We start from the raw sequence: 25,616 nt of genomic DNA, 5'->3' as shown, positions 1-25,616 counted from the left end.
TAAATATTTTTAAAGAAGTTTCTAGACTCCAGTTTGAGAACTGCTCCAAGGTTATCTTCTATTTGCTATATATGGATTTAGTAAGTAGTTACTTATTTATATTGAGGGCAAGGATTGTGGTTTGTTGCTTTTTACTTTCTCTATATCCCTAGGGTGAATACAACAGTGCACATAATAAAAGTGTATTGATTGACTGGTTAATGAAAAGATGGATGCTGACAAATGCTTCCCTTCTCTTTGTAGTGAGGGTCTATCTCTTGAGCACAACATTAGGTTGTTTCAGTTAATGGTATTTTTGTTGTGATCAAATGGGATAATCTTTATAAAGAAATTAGCATAGTGTCTAGCACATAGTATTTACTTAATTAATGCTCCTTCCCTTTCCCCCTCCCCTCCCTTCCCCTCCCTTTCCCCCTTTCCTTTCTTTTTCTCTTTGTTGCTATGGAAGCTTCTACAAGGTGATGAGGCATTGGCTGTAGTGGAATGAATATTATAAAATCCCTAAGGTATATAAAAAACCAGAAAATATCAATTAAACTTTTAAAAAATCATTTTTAAAGATCCCTGAAGGCACATAGATTTTTGCCAAGCTAGTAGGTATAAACCGCCGTTATTTTTCTTCCCTACAGATGGTGGATACTAAGAGGTCCATGACTAGCCATTATTTGGGGGTTACTATAAAGCATCAAGTTCTGAGAATCATGACAGAATTAGGAAATATTCGGGCACAGAAGTTCTCAATGACTAGTTTTTGAAATAGTTTGGAAATTTTGTTTTTCTCATAGAGACTCTGGGGTTTAGGAATAAATTGCTCGAGTAGTGCCTATAGGAATACCTATGAACCTCTCCCTCTTAACAACTGATGGCAGTGGAAGAAGATGCAAATAATTTTTTTTCCATTTCCCCTAGGGGAAAAGCTAAGGGATCTGAACTGAAGCATTGATTATAGCTGTTATTTTCCATTCCACCCCCCCACTTAAAGGCCATTTTACATTTCTACATAAAAGCAGAATCTTTGCATAATTACGTGGGTTAAAGGTCATACTCAGTGTATGTAGCAAGGAAAGAAAAACCGCAAAAAACCAATGTTCCTTAATGAACTCAGGAAGTCATGTTTGAAATGTATCTCTTTTTTAGTTTTTAAGTTTTCAAAAACTAAAAGGATATTTTGTGAGTGATGATGGAAAGGCCAAAGGTCCCCTTGGCTGATGATGCACAGGCTGCTTTTCTGTTATTTTCCTTTGACTGTTCCAGATTATAATACAATGATTCTGTCTTACAAGGATGCATTGTATTAGTTATGGATGGTGAGGGTCAATCCATGTCCTCTTGCGGTCCCTTGGAGCATTATTATTCTGGCCCCACTGCCAGCAATTGGACAGGGTTCTATAGAGCTTTTGAACCATGAAACCAATCTATGTTTTGCCAGAATTGGCTTGTTTCCCTTGTCTGAGTTGTAATATCTAAGTATAATTAATTTATTATGTAGGCAATACATCCAAATGAGATGGGTCAACTGTAAGTACTAAGCTTGAGAAAAGGGAAATCACAATTTCTTAAAGTTGACAGGGATCGTCGAGACTTGGTCCAGCCAGTACCTGAATGATTGTCCCCTCTACAATATAGCAATGTGAGAAATAACAACAAAACCAAATTATTTCCATACAACAAAGATGAGAATCATCACCCAATCTCTGCTGGAGACCTCTTTTCAGGGGAAATTCATTGCACTTTTGGACAACTCTAATCACTAACAAGCTTTTCATTTTATTTAACCTAAAACTTCCATTTATTGCTTCTAGTTCTTTCCTTTACAACTAGGTAGAGCCAGTCTAATGCCTTCTCCAAATAGGGCCTTTCAGATACTTTAAAGATGATCCTCATGTTCCTCTCCGAGCCTTCTCTTGGCTAAACATTCTCATTTCCATATGGAGTGATTTTTGAGAACTTTTACTATCCTGGCTGTCCTCTAGGTAACCTTGAACATTAATTCTAGAAGCATTTATTAAGCAAATACTAAGAGTCAGGAAATCTAGTGGGTTCTGGAAACAGCAAGAGAAGGAAAGGATGAAATAATGGGACCCTTCAAGGAGCTTGCAACTTGTACCCAAATTAATAAATAATCACACACTGTATACATACATATATATAATGTATGTATATAACACAATATGGACTAAGAGTACTAATGAAAGGATCTGAACAAGTCTTGTGTGAGTCAGCTTTGAAAGAAATTAGGGATTTTAAGAGACAGTAGGGAATTCTCAACAGGGGGAATGGCCTGTGCAAGGGTGCAGAGGTGAGAAAACAGAAATATCACATATGGAGTATAGCATCTACACAATTTTAACTAAAACATAATACCCATGGTGGAATAATGTGGGGGGAAATCTGGAAAGGTGATGACATAATTTTGTAAAAAAGGATTTAAATGCCAGAGAGGAATTTTTGTTTTATTGAAGAAACAATAGAGAATCACTGAAGATGTTGGTGCAGAGAAATCATATGGTCAGGCCAGTGTTTTAGGAAAACTATTTTGGAAGTTGTGAAAGGACCTGGTGGAGAGGACAGGAACTGGAAGCAGAAAGATAAATTGGGGTTCTTGTAATTGTTCTCAAAAGAAGTGATAAAGGTAGTGGCCATATGAATGAAGAGAAAGAAATAGATATGAAGGATTTTTGTGGAGTAGAATAGATAAACATTGATAATTGATTTAGATATGGGAAGGAGAAGGAAGATGGAAGAGTTGAAGGATGTTTCTGTGGTTGGGAATCGGAATGATGGAAGGATTGTGGTAACCAAAATAAAAATAGGGAAGTTAAGCGGGTGGGTATATCAAAGAGAGAAAGATAAATTCTATCTTGGACTTGTTGAATTCGAGATACCTGTGGGACACTTGGGTGATGATGTTTAGAAATCAGATGAAGTACTGGGATGTGAGCTTAAGAAAGAGATGACAGCAAGATATGGAGATTTAAGAGTCTGTCCTTATTCGACTTTATGTCGACTTTTCATGACCCTGTAGACTTTAGCATATCCAAATCACAGGGTTTTCTTGGCAAAGTCTAAGAACAAAACTAACACTATAAATGTAGGGGCAATGTGGTATTCTTTTGGTATGTTTACTTCTGTTACTCACTGAAATGTGGTTTTTATACAAATTGATGTTTCCAACAGCCTTTGGGGAAAAACTACTCACTGTGCAGTGTGAGAAGATATATGGTGAACCATTACACTGTTAACAACAGGACTTGGTCAGAAGAAATAGGAAATGACACTAAAGTCACTTTTCCATGGACTGAACTAGCACATACAGTGACTGTAGTTGCCGTAAACTCAATTGGCCCTTCCGTGATGAATTTTAATCTAACTTTCTCATGGCAGATGAGCACAGGTAAGAGTGCTAGCTTGGTACAATACATTCTTTTCTTCTCCTTTTAAGATATTTTATTGAAACGCTATATTAAACATCATCCACACTTCCTAATAATTAATCCCAATAACTTAATCATAGAACCAGTTCCTATCTTTGGATATAGGACATCCAAAAAGTCTTAGTGCAGTTTTGAGCTAGAATAGTTTTAAGGTAAACTAATATATATACACCCATATCTCTACATATCTATCTATCTGTCTGACTGTCTATTTATCTATCTAATTTTGCTCCTTAGGGGGATGCCTGTCTTTAGTTTTAGACTAAAGGCTCCTCTTGCTCTGCAGAGATATTGTGAACTTTATTCTGTCTCCAAAATTGCCTTGTGAGCCCTACTCTACCTCCAAAACCTAGCTGCTAATAGAACTCTCTCTCTCTCTCTCTCTCTTCTCTCTCTCTCTCTCTCTCTCTCTCTCTCTCTCTCTCTCTCTCTCTCTCACACACACACACACACACACACACACACACACACACACACACTATAGCCAAGCAAATGTTAAAATTTATTTCTCATTCCAGCCAGTACCTGTATCAGCTCCCTTCTGAGAGGCAGGAGACCCATTTTACCCTCAGTCATCCAAAGTCCCACTTGGCCACAGTATTGATTAGTATTCTCAAGTATGCAGTCTTTGAATCATTGTGGATTGTGGTCCCCAAGCCCATTCCCTTTAAAGCATGGTATCACATTCTCTGTGGGCCAAGAAATCTATTCCTGGATCTCTGATAAATAGAAGTTTTCAGGTAAAAATCTCAAAACAAGATTCTATTCTGCACAGTTTGATAGCTCTTATTTTTGTTCCAAAGTTATATGTAACAAACTATATAAAACATGTATAGTATTTTTAGTTAGAACTTTGCTCCTTCTTGCTCTCATTTGTATTATTACAAAGACATATATATATATATATATATATATATAATATATAAAATTCTTTTCATTCTTTCTTTCCCTTCTAGTAAATAGTGTACAGTCCCTCAGTGCTCATGCAATAAATAGCAGCTGTGTGTTTCTTTCCTGGGTGGTAATACCTACAGAATATACTCTAATGTATTTTGTTATTGAATGGAAAAACTTTGATGAAGAAAATGGAATTAAATGGATTAAAGTATCTTCGAATGTTAAGAAACATTATATCCAGGGTAAGTTTGAAATATGTTTAAAGTCCTATAGGAATGTGAATGTAATTATTGCCAGTAATAATGGAGAAATATCTCATAAATACACACACACATATATTCTTATTCATTGGAGAGCTTCAAGGAAATCACTTGGTGGATTTTTTCTCCAGCAGGATTATTTTGGGGTACAGAGATTGGAAGATAAGGGCACCGAGAATCTTCTCAACTTAAAAATGTGGTGATTCTTTGAAATCATATCATATGCAAGAATGTCTCTTAAAACTTTAGCTTTAAACTCTACCAAAGGCTTTTGGGACTCCATATGTTATTTTTACATATTCACATATGTGTGTATGATTATATATTATGCATATTTATATTTTGTGCATTACATCCACATATAGATGCCATAACTAAGTTTTTCATTCTGAGTTCATATGGTCACACAGGTCCAAATCCTAATTAAGATATAGTCATTCAGAGACTAGATTTTATAGGATTTTACTTATTTATATCAAGTTTGCTATCAAGGTTATGAGATCACAGATTTGAAGCTAAGAGGGATCTTAGTGGTGATCTACCTTACAGATAGGAAAATTAATGCCCAAAGGCAGACAAATCGAATGCTAGTCTCAAATGAGCAAGATCTGAATTCTGATCTATCCTCAGAAAACTTTTGAGCTAGATGACCCATGGAAAGTTAAATGAGATCTGTCTCAGTTTCCATTTTTGTAAAATGGGGATAATAATCCCTAGCTCAAGAGGGGATTGTCAGATGAAATAGTATATGTAAAGTCTTTGCAAACCATAAACCAGTATGCTTGTATGTTTGCTCATGTATAAATATTCATCAATACCTACATATATGTATGAATCTATGACCAACCAGGATACTGAATAAGCTGACTTAGGAAATGATGGTAAAATGATAATGATGATGATGATGATGATGATGATGATGATGATGATGATGATGATGATGATAAAGTTTCCAAGCCCTTGCTATATAACAGACACTGGACTAAGCACTTTGCAATTATGATCTCATTTGATCCTCACAGCAGCATGAGTAGGCAGGGGCTTTTATGATCCTAACTGTAACATAGTGAATTTTAAAACTATCTGAATATATTGTTGAGTATTCACAGATAAGCAGTCAATGGAGCAGTATTTGAAGAATCAAAAAATGCATCTATAATTATAAACAATAGATAACATTTACAATGTTTTTTAAGGTTTGTAAAACACTTTATAATCATCTTATTTGATCTTTAGAACAACTCTGGGAGAGAGGTGTTATTCTTATTTTTATTGATGAGGGAATTAAGACAGGTTAGAGAACTCAAAAAAGCTCATAAAAGTCTAAGGCTGAATTACATAATAAAACAATTTTTAAAAATTAAATTAAAGGTACATAGAAAGTCTTTGGTCTTTATTCAAACTCCACAATTATTTCTCAGGATACAGATGGTATTCTCCATCGCAGATATCCCACAATTGTGTCTGATTGTTGCCCTGTTGGTATGAACAAGTCCATTAAGGTTGGTCATCACCCCCATGTACACCCATGTAGGGTGTACAATGTTCTTCTGGTTCTCTCATCTCACTCAGCATCAGTTCATGCAAATCCCTCCAGGCTTCCCTGAATTCCCATTCCTCCTGGTTTCTAATAGAACAATAGTGTTCCATCATATACATATACCACAGTTTGTTAAGCCATTCCCCAATTGATGGACATTCCCTCAGTTTCCATTTCTTTGCCACCACAAATAGAGCTGCTATGTACATTTTTGTATAGGTGATATTTTTACCCTTTTTCATAATATCTTCAGGGTATAGACCCAGTAGTGGTATTGCTGCATCAAAGGGTATGCCTTTTGGGTATAATTACAAATTTCTCTCCATAAAGGTTGGATGAGTTCACAGCTCCACCAACAGTGTATTAGTGTTCCAGATTTCCCACATCCCTTCCAACATTGATCATTGTCCTTTCTGGCCAGTCTGATTATGTAATTCTGCTGTATCTCATACTGTATGTTTCTTCCTTAAGAATGTGATTTCTCTCTCACCACATTCAACTTAGATCAATGCATACTATGGGAATGATGTAAAGACTAACAAACTGCCTTCTGTGGGGTGGGGGTGGGGGAGGGAAGCAAGATTGGGGCAAAAATTGTGAAACTGAAAATAAACAAAACCTTTTTAAAATAAAAAAATAAAAGTCTAAGGCTAAATTTGAACTTACCTTTGATTCTAAATCTTGCATTTTGCCCATTACTCTCTAATGACAATAGGATTTTTTTCAAACAAATATAAAACAGAATTTATCTATTTTTTGCCCAATCAGGTTGTTATTTTTCAAAAGAAAATCATAGCTAATAGTTACTTATCAAATGCCCATAGAATGTGTGTATGAGGCACCCAGATGTTATATTAATCCCTTTGACAGCTAGGTGAACTGACATTGCTAAGACAGCATAGGCAACCATGACTTATGACTTGAGTTATTGGAGAGAGTACTTCCACTGATCAGGTCACAAATTCATACTAATACTTAAAAACTTGTTAACCAGATTCCCTAGTTAACCTTACCCTTTGTAGGAGAAGTAACCCTCTAGTTAACCGAAGCGTGGACTCCAAGACTTCAATATGCTACGAGTGGGTCAGTCTTTGTGTGAACAAATCTTCCATGACTTGCTGCTCTGGAAATATTCCCTTCTATTTTGGGGATAGTTCCAATTGTTAGGACATTCTTCCTTATATGAATATATAGTATATAGACTGTAATCCAACTTACTTCTTACCTCTAGGACCAAGCAGAATTCCTCCTCAGGGTGATATCCTCTCAAATGCTTGAAGAAAGTCACAATGTCCTACTCATGATTCGTCTCTGGGCTAAACATTCTTAGTTCACTCATCCAAGAAAGAGTAACTTGATCTTAACATGATACAGGTTGCATGGAGAAAAGACTGGAAAATCATTTATTTGGCTTGAAATGAAAGCCCAGAACTTTGGACTCTGTCATATATCTCTAAGCAAACCCTCCCCCCCCCCCCCCAAAAAAAAACAAAAAAAAACCCATTCCAAATCTAAGCATCAGTGATTTTTTATTTTCTGCCATTTTAAAGTGACTTGCCATAATGCCCAAGAGAACCTTTCTGCTATTATTGCAATCAGAACTCCAGGATTATGTTCAAAGAGCTGGAGATGGAGCCCTTTGAAACAATTAGGAATGCTACGCCTTATAGGAATGTTCAGTTATACAAGTTCCTTGATTAGTTTAACAGAAATGAATCTCAAAGTTCTGTTTTCTTTCTAGACCATTTCATTCCTATTGAGAAATACCAGTTCAGCCTTTATCCAGTGTTTCTAGAAGGAGTAGGGAAGCCTATGATGACTAGTACGTTCACCAGAGGTAAAATCTGTATTTTTTACTCTTACCTATTTAAAAAAGAAAAAACAATGAGATGATGTTGATGATGCTGTTGATGATGATGATGATGATAGCTCTTATATATAACTTTAATATTTACAAAGGTGTTTATTTGTGTTACTTCATCCAGTTCTCTTAATAACCTTGTAGGGTAAGTTCTATTACTTTGCCCGTTTTCCATTTGAGACTAGAGCTCCCAACATCCTAAGTCATGTTCTCTTGATCATGTACCTAATAAGTTTCTAAGACAGCATTTAAACTTGATTTCTTGACTGCTCTTAAGTGTGACTCTTTTTTTTCTTGAAGAGGAGAAATAAGTAATATTTTTCACCCAGATACAGGTTCTAGGTACTGATTGGGCACATTATGTGGCCTCTTTCTAGATCCACTGTAGTGGCCAAGAAAGGAGTGGCACTCTCTGTTCCTGGTACATCATAGAAAGTGACTTTCAATCCTAGCTCAGGTTGAATGGTAACAAAAATAAGGAAGAATCCGAAAGTTTAGCCCAGGGAAGCATTTAGCCTGACAGCACTGCCTTTGCAGTTGTTGTACATCCTTCCCTTCTTCTGCCATTTGCAGTCATTCTGAACCTTAGAGACCAGTTAATCGTCAAGCATTTATTAAATGCTTACCATGTACCATCACTTAGAATATAAAGGAAAATAGCAGAAGATAGTCTTTAATTAATCTCTAAATGAGCATGCATTTATTAGGTACCTACTGTGACAGAAGCTACTGAGGATAGCAAAAAGAAGTGAGAAAATTTGTTCCTGCCCTTAGGGAGTTTCTAGTCATTTTGGAAAATTCGGGTGAAGTGCAAAGAAACGTTTTTCACTAGTTAACACTTACTTATTGGTGTTATAAGTAACAGAATTTTATTTTTTTACTCATTTGGCATTCACATTTTGAAAGTTGTAATGACCCTAGACTAAAATGTGACAACCAATGGCTCCTGCCTTTTTGGTACAGGCAATCATGACTATGATTACAGACAATTACAATTACAGACAATCACAGTTCTGAATTGTGTGAATTGGATTTTTTTCAGAAGACGCCATGAAGCAGGAAAATGATCCAGGTCTCTATGTCATCATCCCCATAATTATTTTCTCTTCAGTCTTATTGCTTGGAACCTTGTTTATATCTCATCAAAGGTATGGCACCATATGTGGGCAATATACTCACCCTATTTTATGGAGCAGCTTAGAATGGCACATCATTTCATTTGGGCCTCAGAAAATCCATGAGAGGTAAATGCGGTTAGTCTATCAAATGAGTGTATTTACAAGCAAAGGCTAGCATTGCTTATTGCAACCACATGGGCTCCATGGTTGGTCTGACAGCCAAGCAGATTTGATTTCTCTCCAGAGTTCCCAAGCTCTCATTCCTCCATTTAATGGATGGCTAGGACCCCGTAGAGCATCCTGCATATTACAAACCCAGGCTGAAACCAGTATCTCTGGAAAACAGGTGTAAGTGGCATTTGAAAACATCGTTCCATGTCATGGAATAGGTGGGGCTGATAGACCTTAACAGAATAATGTTTCAAGTGGAATTATTTTAAAACTCCCCTTTTGGACCTTTATGAGATTTGCATGTTCTTCATTTACTATAGCCAGGATCCATTGACCTGGAAAAGTAACTAGGTCTTGCCCCAGTAGTTACCCAAAAAATGAATATACAATTTCAGATGGTGATTTTTTTGCCCCAAGATCAGGGCAGGGGGCCTAATATTTTACTTAATGCTTTGGTTGTTTTTGTTTTCCATGTATTTCTGTGAGAAGAACAGAAAAATGTACTTTTAAATCTCCCTTTCAGAATGAAGAAACTATTTTGGGAAGATGTTCCAAACCCCAAGAATTGTTCCTGGGCACAAGGAGTAAACTTTCATAAGGTCTCTTTTTCAGTCTTAATTACAAAGCAAAAATATTCTTGCTTGATTCAATTTTTATTCATTCTCTAGTCTTTAAGTTTCTCCTTTTGTTTGAATTTTTCCCTAATCCAGGATGAGCTTAAAGGGGTTTTCAGAAATAGGAGTTTTAAGTAGGCAAGAAACTAGATTCTCTAGGTATTTTTAGCTGATGATATCTGGCAAGATATCTCAACTCCATGTCATAGAGATGGGAAGAGGATCAAACATTTGCTCATGGAGAATCCCACAGAATTCCAACTATGGAAATTGAAGGGGAGGGAGGGAGGGAGGAAGGGAGGGAGGGAGGGAGGGAGGGAGAGAGAGAGAGAGAGAGAGAGAGAGAGAGAGAGAGAGAGAGAGAGAGAGAGAGAGAGAGAGAGAGAGAGAGAGAGAGAGAACCAGGAAGATCTGAATTCAAATCCCACTTCAGCTACTTTACAAGTAATGTGACACTGGGCAAGCTTCTTTTGAAGCCCCAAATTCCTATCTATAAAATGAGTGGGACTAGTTTGCCCTTCTGGCTCAAATTTTCCAAGTCTCACTTTTGGGAACAGGCTAGTTGTCTCGTTATACTGGAAGGAAGAATGAGTAGCATCAGTTCAGTCTGGGAAGCTGCTGAGTCCAGGCTTCCCATGTGCCAGTTACCATGCCTGCCAGTAAGCAGAGACTGAACAAGCATCACTCCCTACTGTTGGGGAGTGTATATTTTCCTATTTAATGCTATTAACTGGAATATGGGAGGAATAATGAAAGAAATAAGATTAGAGGCGACAGAAATTAGAGTACTTATAGGTAATGTGAATGGTCTATGGTTTTAATAATAGTTATTTGTATGCTTCTTAAAAGAAAATCCAATGTGCAAAATCCATTTAGGAATTAAAGACTTCTTAACCCTACCTGCCTTCTCACTTTCTTCACAATAGCTTTAAGTCTTTTCATTTATTTCTCTAATGTTTTATTTCACTATTAGATTACAAGCTACTTGAGGGCAGGTACTATTTCTACTTTCAGTACCAGATTTTTACATATATATATATATATATATATATGCATATATATGTATGTATATAATGCTTAGCCGTTTACAAATTCATGCAATCACTTTTTTTTTGCTACTGCTTTATCGTCTATTTTCTCCTTTCCCTTTTTCCGTTTACTGCTTTCTATCCTTTACCATTTTTCCCACTTGGCATGTCCATTTTATTAGGCAGATTTCATCAGAGTACAAAGTGTTTAGGCCATTTTTGCCCTTAGTTGAGCTAAGGGGTCCATTTAAATAATGGGAGCTTCTCACCTCCATCTCAACATATTTTTCCTTTTTATATAAAGAGTCCCTGGACCCTACTGGAATCCTACTAGAAGACATAGCCCAGAAGCAATATCTGATAATCAGGAGAAATATTTGAAAGCTTCAGCCTTTTCATTTCTAATCTGAATGAATTTTTTCTTTTCATTTTTTTATTTTATCAGAGACTGGACGTTCTTTGAAGTCTAATCTTGCTCACTACCAGCTGAACTCATTGGGCCAGTTTCCCATCCTTATTTTAAAGAGCTGCTAGAAAATGTTTGTTATTGACACTCAGAAGAAGGGGAGCAGTTCTATCTTTAACAAAATCATGCCTGTTGCATAGTTCAAAATTAAATGATCCTGTAAGCATATGGGGGTTACAAATTAAGCTGGAAGTATAAAATCAGACCAGAGTTTTGTTGGGTCTTCTTGACATGAAGGAAGGTATTCTCCGCTAGTGAGGTGTAACTACATAGAATTCTTATTTGACTGTCTGTCTCCATTTGAAAGGCATCATGTGTCAGTGTTTTTGTCAAATATCTCTTAAGTATTCAAGACATGTCTGTGTACTCTCAATTACCAGGGATAACTAGAAATTTCAGTTGCTCTTGAAGCAGTTTTGCAGGAGCCTCTGAACTATAGCAAGAAAATATATTTTCCTCTGTTCCCAGAGAACCCTTATCTTCATCTCACCAAGAAAATTGGTCCATTTTAAAGTAGTTTTTTTATCAACTCTTTTTTTTTTTAGCTTTTGCAAGGCAATGGGGGTGAGTGAGTTGCCCAAGGTCACACAGCTAGGTCATTATTAAGCATCTGAGGTCAAATTTGAGCTCAGGTCCTTCTGACTCCCAGGCCAGTGCTCTATCCACTGAGCCACCTAGCTGTCCCTAAAGCAGATTCTTTTAAACAAATCCAAGTTGACCTTGGGTTCTGTCTTACAAGGTTATTCTGGGAACTGCAATTTCTAATATACTTACTGAATATGTAATTTTGGGTTCAGAGTGAAATAGAGATTAGAGTTGACTCCAGTGAAGTCAATAGATAGTAAATAGTCAACAGAATGTAAGTCCCTTGAGGGCAGGCACTGTTTATTTTTGTCTTTGAATCCCTGGAACCTCACACAGTGCTCAGTAATTAGTAGAAACTTAATAAATGCTACTTAAAATTCCAGTTAAGACCAAAATGTCTATGTGGCACAAGCTAGTCTCATCCAAGCTAAGTGTAATTTTTATTTCAGGCTTAGTTTTTATGTATTGTACTACACCTTAAATCTTCACAACCCTATTTCCTCCCCTATCCCTTGAGGGAACAAATCAGTCTTATCAATCATCATTGATTCTGTAGCAGATATTGTGAGTCTGTACTTTTGCCATTCAGATAAAGTGAATAGAAGTACAAGTGAGGTATTGTACGTTAGACCATCCAAGATGAAAGGTAGCCTTTTTTAATCAAAATTTCTATTTAGTAAATTAAAATAATCACTGGAATAACAACCCATGGACATGCACACATACAATTACTCCCAATCAAGCAAAAAAAAATCCCTATGAATTCAAGTTTCTCTTTTGTAATTTAAATCTTCCTAATTTTACAAGCATTTATTAACTACCTACTGCATATTAAGCACTAGGTTAGACCCTGGAGTATAAAGACAAAAAATGAGCCTCCTTGCTAAAGGTGGCTTCTTTAATTTCCTACCAGTAGACTTCCTGGAGATGTTTAACTCATCCACCAAAGTAGTGGAGTAGACAGGGGGTTGAATTGGACCCATAGGACCTGGGTTCAAATTCTGCCTCTTGTCACTTAACAGCTATATGAGTTTGCACCATCTCTCTGGACCTCAGTTTCTTTATCTATGAATTAAAAAAGTTGATCATATGGCCTTAAAGGCCTTTTTTCCCATTAGTTCCCAGAACCCAATGAACCCAAGAGACCCAGTAGAGAAACAAATGTAGAAATTAACCAGGGAAAATGAACTACAACTATTTTAAAATGCCACAGGTCAGGTCTATTTATTGAAATGGTCTAAAATGGCCAAATCAAACCAATGCCTAAATGCTTGGTGCTCAAATAAATGTATGTATTCTACTAATAAAGATGACTAAGTTCATTAACCAATTACTAAGCTCCTACTTTGTTCCAGGCATTGACTCAGTCACTGGGGATACAATTTCAAAAACAAAATAGTGCCTGGTGTCAAAAGCTTACATTCCATTGTTTTATGTAAAAAACTAAAGATTATACAAATTTTAAAGTGAATAATCTTTATATATATATATATATATATATATTATATATATTCACAGGCTATTGGAAACTACTGGGTCTGACCAATTAATTAGTAGTTCAAAAATTTTGAAAAGGCATAAAATAGAGATGTTCTCGATATTTTCTATAGTGACAGGCATCAGCGAGCAACTTATGGGTTTCCTTCAGGAATCAATTATTTCTTTGCAAGAATAGAATACAAATACCACTTGAATACGAATGGGGATGAACACTCCAGTCATTGTAGGGTCATAATACCTATCTACATGTTAACATTAAGAAAATTTTCTGCACAAAAGCAGAAATCTTAGGGAAAAAAAAACCTGACCAAACAGCCCTGTGAGCAAATGAAGGCCCTGAATATCTCACAAAATGTCACAACAAATGTCTGCCAGGAAGATGACAAGTTTGATGATGAATTTCTCTCTGACTATGTCATGCTTGTAGGGTGATAGGAAAAAAATGTTCCTAGGGATGTGCTTAGCTTACTTTAATTATATCTCTATAAGCAGGCTCTCTACTCAGTATACTCATTATATTTATATATTCTCTATTTTAAAGTAGTGATTTCTTTGATTTAAAGATTTTAATATTTACATATATACACATACATGCATATGTATAGATGTATTTGATATCATTTTAAGTCATTCCTCTATGGGTCATTCAATCAGACAGCTGAATGTAAATTCACAGGGAAGAATAAATAAGAAAATTGCCATTTCCATTGCTATAATGTGTCATAATGACATTGTATGTATTTTCTAGGTCATGTTAGCAACTTGTTTTTAATTTCTTTTTATGTGATGTATCCATAATGCTTCTTAGTTTGCACTTTTGAAACAATTCTCAGTGGCCAACAAAGTGAGCCTTTTATACAGATTTCTGACTGATGTTCCATACTTTTAGCAGGATTTCTGTTGTGATGTAACATCCATTTGATTTGCTGTGATAAACAAAATCCATTTGTTGTGCTTGATGTCTTGTGTTTTATTTGTCTTCATTCCACATGCCACCTTGGATATATTTGTAAACAATTTTTTTCATAAGAAAGTCAGTGATTGTTTCTTTATACATCTATGTTTTTCTATCTCAACAAAATCATCTTCCCTGAAAACCTTGAAAATTTCCTATTTGGACATTCTGTTGGCTTATCCAACTCCAGCTAGCCCAGTCCAGATCAACCCAACCCAATCTAATGTACAACACCATAGAAGCCAACCTGCTTCAACCCAACCCAACCCAATCTAATGTACAACACCATAGAAGCCAACCTGCTTCAACCCAACCCAACCCAATCTAATGCAGGACATTTCTTTTATGTCTGAACTACTATGCTAGGTGCTGGGCCAAGATCAAGTTAGTGATATCGCATTGAACAGATTGCGTATTTTTTCTTTATCATTTGGTTTTCCTTCTTTCTTGTGAAATTGATGTTTTCTTTTGTTAATCTGTACTGGTTTTAGGTTATTTTGGAACATTGTTAGTTTTTCTGCTTCACACCCTTAATCTGGGGGTTCATCCTATATCCTCTAATAAATCCTGGGTGACTCTGCACAACAAAAACCATTTTCATGTTCTATATTTCTGGTTTGTTCCACCTCACTACTAAAGGAGGATTTAGTGAACAAAACATTTCCAAAAATCACTGATGACCATAAAAAATGTGTCTTTTCTTTTAGCCTGAATCTTTTGAGCACCTTTTTATCAAGTGTACAAGAGCTGCTGCATTTGGGCCTTTTCTTCTGGAGCCTGAGCCAGTTTCAGAAGATCTCACTGTGGAAAGAGCATGGAAAAGTGAAGAGGAGAAGAATATGCTTCCGGTTCTTGGAGTCTCCGTCGGTGATCCAGAGCCCAAGGAGGATTCTGCTTGTCCTGGTGACCTGATCACCAGGATCGATCTTGCCAAGAGTGGTGGCTGTGGGACAGTCTGTGAGCAGAGCAAACAATCTGTGAAATATGCTATACTTATGAATAACTCAAAGGCAAGTATATTAGATAACCAGCAGAAGACTCTGAACAACTCCTTTGGTAGATGTCTATCGATAAAAAATTCCCTGTTAAAAGGGTCTTTCTCCAATAGCTCATGGGAGATAGAGACCCAGGCCATTTTGATATTATCAGATCAACATCCAAGCATAAGACCCTCCCATTTCTCATTCTCAGATGATTCTTCTGAACTCTCAGATCAAGACAAAAACTTCCCTGAAGAGAACAGCACCCAGAGACCTGTTTATTATTTGGGGATCACTTCAACAACAAAAAAGGAAAATGACATTTTTTTGACTGAAACTTCAGGAGTGATGTGTCCTCTCCCGACCCACAGCTTATTCACAGATATAGGAGTCCTTCAGGACAGTTGCTCAGGCTTACCTTCCTTTGTAGAAACAAACCTCAACTTGGGGACCTCTGTTAGGAAGACATTTGTTTCTTACATGCCACAGTTTCAGACCTGTTCTGCTAAAACTCAGAAGATAACAGAAAACATGATGTGTGACTTAACCGTGTAACATTCATTATTCTTGATCCTATACTGCTTGTTGTATTAATGGTTTCTTTAAAAATGTTGACTTCACCAGATTAGTGGCCTCATCACTGTGGAGATGATGTTGATCTATGTGGAGACCAATTCACTCTACTCTTTGTCATCCTGTGAGATTGTGGCCTCTCTAGAGGATCTCTTCCACATGCTAGAGGCATCCTCTTGATCTGTTTCCATCCTAATGCCACCAATGTAGCCTTCTTTCCTTGTTCTCACCACATGATTGGTCCATCTCAGTTTTTAAACATGCATTCCCTGCATGAATTCTTTTATGTGCCTTCTTGCCTGCAGAGAGATTCTGCAACATATTCACATCCATACCCTCCATTGCTTTTTTGGATCACCTACAACTTAGACACTGGAGATTGTCGTGTTCCCAGATTTAATGATAAAAATGTAAAAAATTCCCGAGGTCTTTTCAGAAGAGGAAGAAAAAAGAAAATGTTTGCAACTCATTAAAAACACATTAGAATTGAAAGAGGACTTTGGAATTAGAAGACCTGAGCTCAACTCCTGCCAATGATCCTAACAATCTATGAGATCTCCAGCAAGTCATTTAATATCTTTGGTCTTCAGTTTCCTCATCTGTACATGAGGTTGGACTGGAAGACTTCTGAGCTCCCTTACTTCTCTAAATACACAATTTTATGAATTTTTCTTAAAATAACAAGGAGAAAAAAGAAATCTTATAAAGTTATACTACATTACAAGTATTATCATGATGCAGTGCACAACCATGAAGCCAGCAGCCCTGTAAACTTTGCTCCTCATGGAAACAGGTTCAAGGATTTTTTTTTTTTGTGGGAAGTGTTCATCACCTTCTTTACTTATAGTACCTGTGCTAATAGCTATCAAATTCAATCCTTGAAACTCTCTTTGTGAATTATAACAGCGTGGGATGTGCTTATATGCTACATTATTCAGGAATGTGTGGCATTTAGGTTCTAGTACAATAAAATGGTGTCCCTTATTAGAATGACAGTAATTGAAAACAGTTTTTAATCATTCCACAAAAATCTTTCCGTATTTTGGACCTTCCTTATCCTACCTAGGGAAGCAAGCACAGGCTTTGGAGTCTGAGGATGTAGGATGTCCAAATTATGTTTTTGATGTGTAACCACAGACTTGGCATTTAACCTCCTTGGGCCTGTTTTCTCTGATGCAGAATAAGAGATTTGGATCTAGACCTCTGAAGGCCCTTCTAGCTCTTGATAGTTTTATGAACCTACTTACAGAATGAAGAGGCAAAGGAATCAATGCAGCATTGTTCCCATCTTGCTATTTTGAAATGAATAATGTTTCATAGAGTTGTAGACATTGCTTAATTATGATCACAGAAAAATTTGGTTTGAGCTGAATCTGCATTGGTTATCACAAAAACTTGAACTCTTAAGTTTTTTCATCTAACAGCATGAATGTAGTCAAGAAAGAGAATGGCTGGGAATCAGGAATCTGTCTTCTGAATTTGACTCTTTGATCAAGTCTTAAAAATGTGGAAATTGAAGTGAACCATCTCTAAGGACTTTTCCAGCTCCTGGAATGATCCTTTATATTCTAATAAAAACTTAATCATGTCAGAGGATTTCAAACCATGGGGCATGGACATTTGCGAGATCATCTAAAGCTATCCCCCATATTTTACAGAAGAGGAAACTGAGACTCAGAGAGATGAAGTGATTTTTTTTCTGAGGTCACATAACCAATAAATAGCCCAAACTTATTTTCCATCATCAAAAAATGTTTCTTGATTGCCCATTTGAATATGCTACAGAAACCATGAATTTCATGGACATAGTTTAGGACTCATATTAATTGATGATATAAAAAATAAAGTCTGTGGCATGGCATTTGTTAAGAAAGAATCATACCCAGTTGGACAAAAAAATGACCCATTTGAAGAAAGCAGTTGATTGATTACTAAGACCCTCTCAATCAGAAGCCTTCTGGCTCTTTGAAAACTTTTCACCTGCCTCTGATCCTGTCACTGTCTTTAAGAGGAAGAGAATTCTGGAGATGGACATAGTTTTGTCTCATGAGCAATCAAGGCAGGGACTTGCAAAGGTAGGAGAGTACGTATGAGTGAGGTTCCATTTCTTAGCTAGAAGTAATGACCAGGCACCTGGAGCTCAGCAATCATGCTATTTAATCAACCAAACAACAAACATTTACTGAATGTATTAGGTGCTGAGTATTTGAAGCTTGGATATCAGCAGATTGAAGGGAAAGTCTTCTCAGAGGACCTTGGTTTGAATCCCTACTCAGCTACTAATTGCCTGTGTGACCTTGGGCGAGTTATTTTCCCTTAGGTTCTGCATCTGACAGATTTGGGGGGTGAGACAAGATCACGTCTCAAACTCCTCCTTAGTCTTAAACCCATGATCTGCAATTACAGCAGAGCAACTGTTGGATTTCCCAGACTTGATCAACTATTATCACTATCTACAAGAGATTGATTCTAAACATTCCCGCATTAATCCACCCACAACACACAAAAATGCATCTTATGCTCAGGGTGGGGTGGTTTGATGATACTGGCAAATGAAAAACACATCAAGGAAAATATTGTGCTATCATCTTTCTCTTTTCTGTGGCAAGCAAAAGGCATGTGTCCCTTGTTTAAAAACTGATCATCATTCAATTCAAAATACATGTTCAGAATAGACACATATAGTTAAGATTCTGAAAGAAACAGGAAATTTTGTGATTTCTCCCACAACTTTTTAATGATGAATCACTCAATTATGTTTGGCTTTTAAAGACATCTAGTCAGAATCTGTAAACAAAACTCATCTTAATAAGTGTCTACATTTCTGAGCTCTGAATGTGTTAACAGCCGAGAAATTAGGAATTGGCCCTCTTTGGCCCAAAAGTCAGGGGACCACATATTCAAATGAAATATGCTATGCTTACCTTCATACAGAAAGCAAAGGAAAACTCTCCCATTGATCCAATAAAATGATTTCTGCAAATGCATAAAAGGGGGAAATTCAACAAAAAGAATTACAAGATGCTGTTAGTCTTTGTGTTCTCTGTGATACCTAAACTGTTGTTGGAAATCAGAAGCCCTGGGTTCAAATTCCAGTTTCAGTGTTATTTCCACTGTTCCCTGGAGGCTCTAGGTTTTCTATGGTGGGTTTATCCTCACTGGAGGCCTGAACCAGAGGAGTTCTCCATGGTTATGTTGCATAGGGGATGCTTGTTCAGGTATGGAACAGACTAGATGTCCTCTGATATCTCCACTATTCTCAAAATTCTGTAATATTGTCATACATAAATACACATACTACATATAGGAAAGCATAATTAAGAATAAATAGGCCATGACCTTTTTCTCCTGAAATTTGAGGTCAGAGGAACAGGAATAATTTGTTGCTGGATGCTTCTGTGAGCAGCGGTCTTGACTTTATAACACTGGGACTCAAGCTTCTTTTACTTAGTCTTTATTCATGAGTCCTTTTTTTTATGATAGCCCCAGAACATCTCTAGTACCATTTGTACCCCATCTCTTCCAGGCTGGGTGGAATCTTCTGAGATGTTCAGTCACTCTGGGGTGATTTGCCATTGGATACAAGCCCTGATGATGGGAGAGGAGGGTGCTTCAGGGGTTAAGGAAATTCCAGAGGGCCTTCTCTGGGATGATGCTATGTTTCAATTCAAGTAAGTGATATGGTAACAAGTCAGCAAACATTTATTAAACACATACCTTGTGACAGGTTCTGTTCTACCTGCGAAAGATATAAAGAAAAGGGGAAAAAATCAGGAGGTCATGATCTGGTGCCTGAACTAATATGCAAGCAACTTTATACAAACAAACTCTAGAAAGGATAAATTGGAAGTAAACAATACAGGAAAAGCACACACATTAAAGGATTTCAAGGGACATTCTTTTATTTCTTGATAAGATAAGACTTTAGTTAAGACTTGAAGGAAACCAAAGCATCCAGGAGATGGAACTGAAGATGGAGAGAATTCTTGCATAGGGAATGGATGGAGAAGAAGCCCCAAGTCAGGATATGGAGTGTCTTGTTCCAATAATCACAAGGAGATCAGTGTCATTAAGTCAAAGAATATGTGGAAGGAAATAAGGTGTAAGAGGAATGAAAAGATAGGAAGAGATTATTAGGTAGTGAAGGATGTACCTGGAGTATTTCATATCAGATTTTAGAGGTAATAGGGAACCTACTAAAATGTATTGAATAAAGGGATGACCAGGTAAGACCTGAGTTTTAGAAAGATAAGATTAACAGTCAAATGAAGGATGAACTGGAACAGGAGAGATGCAGTCGAAAGACCAACAAGGGCATATATGCGCATAAGGCCCACTTCTATGTGTCAAGTCCAATATCCCACAAATATTTGTTATTTTTGCTGTATATCACACAGAAAGAAAAGAAGTCATGCCTTCATGAGGCTTATTTTTATTCTGCTGGTTGGGAGGTGACAGATCAATTGAAGGAAGTTTGTACAGAGAAAGCATGAATCACTTGGAGGATCAGGAAAGCTTGGGATGGCATATGGAGGGATACTTGAGCTAAGAGTTGAAGGAAGCTTAGGAAAGTGAGAGGCAGAGTTGAGGAAGGAATGGATTGCATCCCTGGCATAGGGTTGTTGCTCATCCAAATGAAGGCAAAGTAATAGAGACCAAGTTCAAGAAACAAACCAGAGAACACAGGCTCTCCAAATGGAACCAAGAGAACACCAAGAAGAGCACAAATGACTCCATTAGTTGTCATATTCTGGCAATTCAACTTTGCTGATATTTTACAATAGGCAACTTGATGTGACAGTGGGGCAGGCTTAGAGTCAATAAGCATGGAATTCAAATTTTGTCTCAAAGACTTAGCCTCTGCCTCAGTTTCCTCATCTGGGAAATGATAGGGCTGAACTCTGTGGTCTCCAAGATCCCTTCTAGCTTTATATGAATGATTTTGTATTTTCTTCTTTCTTTCCATTCCTATTACATCTACTTTGGTTCAGTCTCTTTTCATTGACTAAGTTGGTGGCTTCCCAACTGATCTTTCTGAACCCAATTAGCCCATTTTCTACACACTTTATATTCATAAAGTTTTAAACTCTTGTTATTTCTTTACTTAGAAAGCTTCAGCCTCCCCCCAAATAAACGACAACTTCCTGATCCTGGAATTCAATGCCTAGAGCTGATAAAATATACTTGTCCCTATGTGAAACCAACATGAGTTCTATGGTTTTAGCATTAACTGCTGAAGCTTCAATAATAAATTTAATTCAACAAACTTTTATTAGACACTTGTATTTAGTGCTGAAGATACAAAGATTAAAAAAATAGTACAATTATCAACTCCAGTCCCAGGAAAATCACTGTGCTGTCGGGGGATAAGGAATGTATTAATGATATTTAATTACAATTAATGACAATGACATCAGGAAAAATGATAAAGCCATAGTAATAATAAAAGTGAGAATTTGTACAGTTTAAGGTTAGTAAAGCTTTACATATGTGATCCTTATAAAAGTTCTGAGTAATAAGAGCTTTTCTTATCTATTTTACAGATCAGGAAACTGAGGCAGGCAGAGGTTCAGTGAATTTCTGAGGGTCACATAGTATTTCAGTTTAGATCTTCATGACACCAGGTCCAACAGTCTCCTCTATGAGTTCCTTAAAGATATTACTACTAATAATAATAATGTTTGTCCTTCACTTTTGAAGAAGACCACAACATCAGGGAGGTGATACCATGACAAGCACATGAACTAGACTGGTGTGAGAGGGGCTGTCCTAAGACACCAACCTAACTTTCTCCTCAGAGTCATCTGGGTCCAGTGGCCAGATAGGAATCAGGATGATTAGAGATGGCCCTGGATGGAAGGCAACCAGGGTTAAGTGACTTGCTCAAGGTCACACAGCTAGTGAGTATCAAGTAACTGAGCCTGGATTCAAATTCCTTCTGACTCCAAGGCTAGTGTTCTATCCACTGCACCATCTAACTGCCCCTTAGAGATACTGGAGAGGAATGAAAGATTGGAGATGGAGGGATCATGGAGGAAGGGGGAACTGTACTGGGTCTTGAGGAAAAGAAGGGGTTTCAACTAGTGGAGTTCCTGGATGGTAGAAGTTGGCGCTAGAAGGGACCGTAGTGATCATCAGGTTCAATGCTCTTAGTTGATAAATAAGGAACATGAGACTTATTGAGAGTTGGAATGGCTTACCTAAGATCCTACAACTAGTAAGAAAATTTGGAATCTCATTCCAGGGTTTCTCAATTCAACTTTACCATCCTTTTCATTGTTCCCTAGAATCCAGGGAGGGCATCTATCTCTTGGAGCACCAAGAAGAAAAGGGCATTGAGGTAAAAGGAGGTCAATTTAATCAATATTTAATAAGGGTCTATTGTTTCCCAGAGTCTATGCTAACTTGTGCAGGACTGCAGTCGGCTTGTGTACCTTGGTTCAAATCTCAGCTCTAGGACTTTCTGTACCATGTGTGATCTTGATTGATCTGAATTGATCCCTTTGGGCTTTAGGTCCCTCATCTGTAAATGAGAAAAATGGACAAAATAACTTTTAAGCTTCTTTCCTATTTAATAGTGGTCTTTTGACAAAGTTTGGATGACTACTTTCAGGTATAGTGAATATTTTTGGTCAGATATAAGGGCCTAGGGGGTGGCTAGGTGGTGTAGTGGATAGAGCACCGGCCCTGGAGTCAGGAGTACCTGGGTTCAAATCTGGTCTCAGACACTTAATAATTACCTAACTGTGTGGACTTGGGCAAGCCACTTAACCCCATTGCCTAGCAAAAAAACCCCTAAAAACAGATATAAGGGCCTAGGACTTCTGGTTCAAGATTCCATAACTGAGACTTTCCAAGAACCATGTGCCAAGTCTACTCAGGACACTTCATAGGATCATAGACCCTTGAAGTTAAAACCTTAGAAATCAGTTTTTTCAACCCTCTACTTTTACCAATAAGGAAACTAAGATCCAGGATGATGGACTGTTTTACTCACAATTCACAGATCACTTAATAGAAGAACCCAGGCTAGAAATCAGGCAGCCACTGGTCTTTCATGACCATCTTCCCTGACCCTCCCAAACTGGCTGGCAGTCTAAGCTGAGTTTGATCTTAGCGTTATGATCAGCAAGCATTGAGGAAGCCCTTACTATATGCCAAATATAAACACAAATATAAATAAATTAACACAAATATAAAAGTCCCACCATATCTGCCCATGAGGAATTTAAGTTCTAATAAAGGCATGCAAAATATCTTGGGCAAAGGTGGTCAGGACAAGAAACTTCGATCTAAGCAAACAAGGGGATTGAGCATGGATCCAAAAGATAGTAGAAGATCATAATCCTACCAGTAATGATGGTAGCATTGAATAGATTATTATTCTCTGAGCAAAAGATGAAAGCAAAGGCTAGAGGAAAGGAAGGATGGGGAAGGGACAATTCCTGGCAGCAGGGCAAAAAGCAATATGTCGGCACCTACTAGGCCTGTGATCTAGTGGAAGACTAGATGGGAAGGAACATCATTTGAGAGTCTATAGTTGGTGAGGTGGCAAAGGTAAGGTTTGATGCCTTCACCCTCCAATCTAGGCAGCTCTTTCTAAGGTAAATTCCCAAATTGAGAGGATTAACTAATCTAAGGCTCAAGTAGGTATCAATTAAAGGGGCAAAGTTAATAGAACACCTGACCTGGAGTCAGAAACTTACTAGTTTTGTGATCCTGGGAGCATCACTTAATCCCATTTGTCTCAGTTTCCTTATGGGTAAAGTGAGCTGGTGTAGGAAGTAGCAAACCAATCTTGTATCTTTGCCAAGAAAACCCCAAATGGGGTCACAAAGAATCAGACGCAACTGAAAACTGACCAAACAACAAAGAAAGTCCAGTGGTCTTTTTTCATATGTCCTTTCTAGTTAATTTGGGTATTTATAAAAGAAAAAAAAATGGCTCTTAACTTTTTCTTAAAACAACATTGCTGGTAAACCATTAACAAGCATTAATGGGGATAAACTAGAGGCTTTCCAGTAAGATTAGGTGTGAAGCAAGAATGCTCATTTTGCAGTATTTCTTTGAACACTCAGACTCTTCTCCCAACATTCTTCCTCTTTAGACCTGTTTGGCATGACAGGGTGCCCTTCTTGTCGAGGTAAATTCCTTTGTGCCTCCCTTATTGCATTTCTTCCCATCTTCCAAGCAGATAATCCCCTCTATTATCCCTACTCTCAGTTCCCATCTACTGGTTCCTTACCTGTTGTCTACAGATAGTTCTGAGTTTCCCCCAACCCAACTGGTAATAATTCTTTATTTCTTCTCCCCTTTTCAGTTAAACTCCTTGAGCAAAGCTGGGTGACCATTTCTTTTCCATTCAGTAATTTCTAATTCCTCTACAATCTGGCTTCTGAATGAATCATTCAACTGAAACTGCTTACTCAATGTTTATCCTTTCTGTAGTCTTTAACACTATTGATTACCCTCTCCTCCTTGAGGTGCCTCTCTAGGTTTTTATTCCCTTGTTCTCTCCTGTTCTCCTCCTATCTTTTTAACTGGTCCTTCTCAATTTTGTTTACTGGGTTTTTATGTATTTCTTACTCAAAAGCTCTACTCTTCTGTACTTGTGATCTCACCATGTCTCCCCATTTAACTATTATCCTTAGGCAGAAGATTGTTAGATCTGTATATCTAAATACAGTTCCTCTTTTGGGGAGAGAATTCAATTGCAGTTGGTCCAGTCCCATATCAACTACCACCTTTTGGCTCTCTCAAACTGAATGTTCTATAAGCATCTCAAATCTCTAATGCCCCAAAATGAACTCATTATTTACCTGTCCCTAAATCCTCCCATCTTCATTATTACTATCAAGGACATTGCCACTCTCCCAGTCAAGCCAGGCTTGAGACTTTGGGATCATCCTCTGTTGTCAAATCTTTCCCTCCAATTTATATCTCCCGTACCTCCTTGTGTCTCTACTGCTTTGGGATAGGCCCATATCACTTCTCACTTAGACTATTATAATACCTTTATTTCTGATGTCTGAATTTCAAATTTCTTTTCATTTTATTCCATCCTCTTCACAATTGAGAAAGTCACTTTCCTAATGAAGAGTTTTAACCATGGCAACCTCATTCCCCTTTCAGTAATAGGGTTCTATTACTTTTTAATTTTTTTTTAATTTAAGGCAATGTGTTTAAGTGACTTGCCCAAGGTTACACACCTAGGCAATTATCAAGTGTCTGAGGTCATATTTGAACTCAGATCCTCCTGACTCCAGGGCCAGTGCTCTATCCACTGTGCCACCTAGCTGCCCTACCCTATTACTTCTAAGATCTAATAGAAACTCCTTTATGACATTTAAAATCTTTTAGAAGTTGTCTTCTTGTTGTGACAAACTCATTATATATTTTTCCCATCTTTATACTCTTTTAGTCATACTGGCCTTCCTGGTTCTTCATAGACTTCTATGCCATATCCCATCTCCACGCCTTTGCACTGACTGTCCTTCATGTCTGGAACGCACTCCATCCTCATCTTTAGCTTTTGGAATCCTTGATCTCCTTCAAGACTTAGCTCAATCACAACCTTCTTTATTGAGTCATTTCTGGTCTCCCAGACACTAGGGCGTGTCTCCTCAAATTACCT

General features: G+C 37.4%; 1 protein-coding gene and 1 long non-coding RNA gene across 2 annotated transcripts in view; one reads left to right on the top strand and one right to left on the bottom strand.

Moving 5' to 3' along the window:
- LEPR (leptin receptor) overlaps window positions 1-21,431 on the top strand; it is a 136,263-nt gene extending 114,832 nt beyond the window's left edge. The window contains exons 15-20 of the mRNA XM_074221246.1: window positions 3,178-3,394; window positions 4,391-4,573; window positions 7,873-7,968; window positions 9,035-9,140; window positions 9,805-9,880; window positions 15,137-21,431. Of these exons, the coding sequence (XP_074077347.1) occupies window positions 3,178-3,394; window positions 4,391-4,573; window positions 7,873-7,968; window positions 9,035-9,140; window positions 9,805-9,880; window positions 15,137-15,964 (1,506 nt within the window). The 3' untranslated portion in view covers window positions 15,965-21,431. The remainder of the gene's footprint in view (window positions 1-3,177; window positions 3,395-4,390; window positions 4,574-7,872; window positions 7,969-9,034; window positions 9,141-9,804; window positions 9,881-15,136) is intronic.
- Window positions 19,472-25,616, bottom strand: part of LOC141512367 (uncharacterized) — a 27,748-nt gene continuing 21,603 nt past the window's right edge. Inside the window, exons 2-4 of the long non-coding RNA XR_012475467.1 lie at window positions 22,417-22,505; window positions 19,700-19,721; window positions 19,472-19,570 (exon numbers count right to left, since the gene is read on the bottom strand). This is a non-coding gene — a long non-coding RNA (uncharacterized LOC141512367). The remainder of the gene's footprint in view (window positions 19,571-19,699; window positions 19,722-22,416; window positions 22,506-25,616) is intronic.

Source organism: Macrotis lagotis, chromosome 2, assembly GCF_037893015.1.
Source record: "Macrotis lagotis isolate mMagLag1 chromosome 2, bilby.v1.9.chrom.fasta, whole genome shotgun sequence".
Classification (NCBI taxonomy): Eukaryota; Metazoa; Chordata; class Mammalia; order Peramelemorphia; family Peramelidae; genus Macrotis; species Macrotis lagotis.
This window is presented reverse-complemented; position numbering and strand designations above follow the sequence as displayed.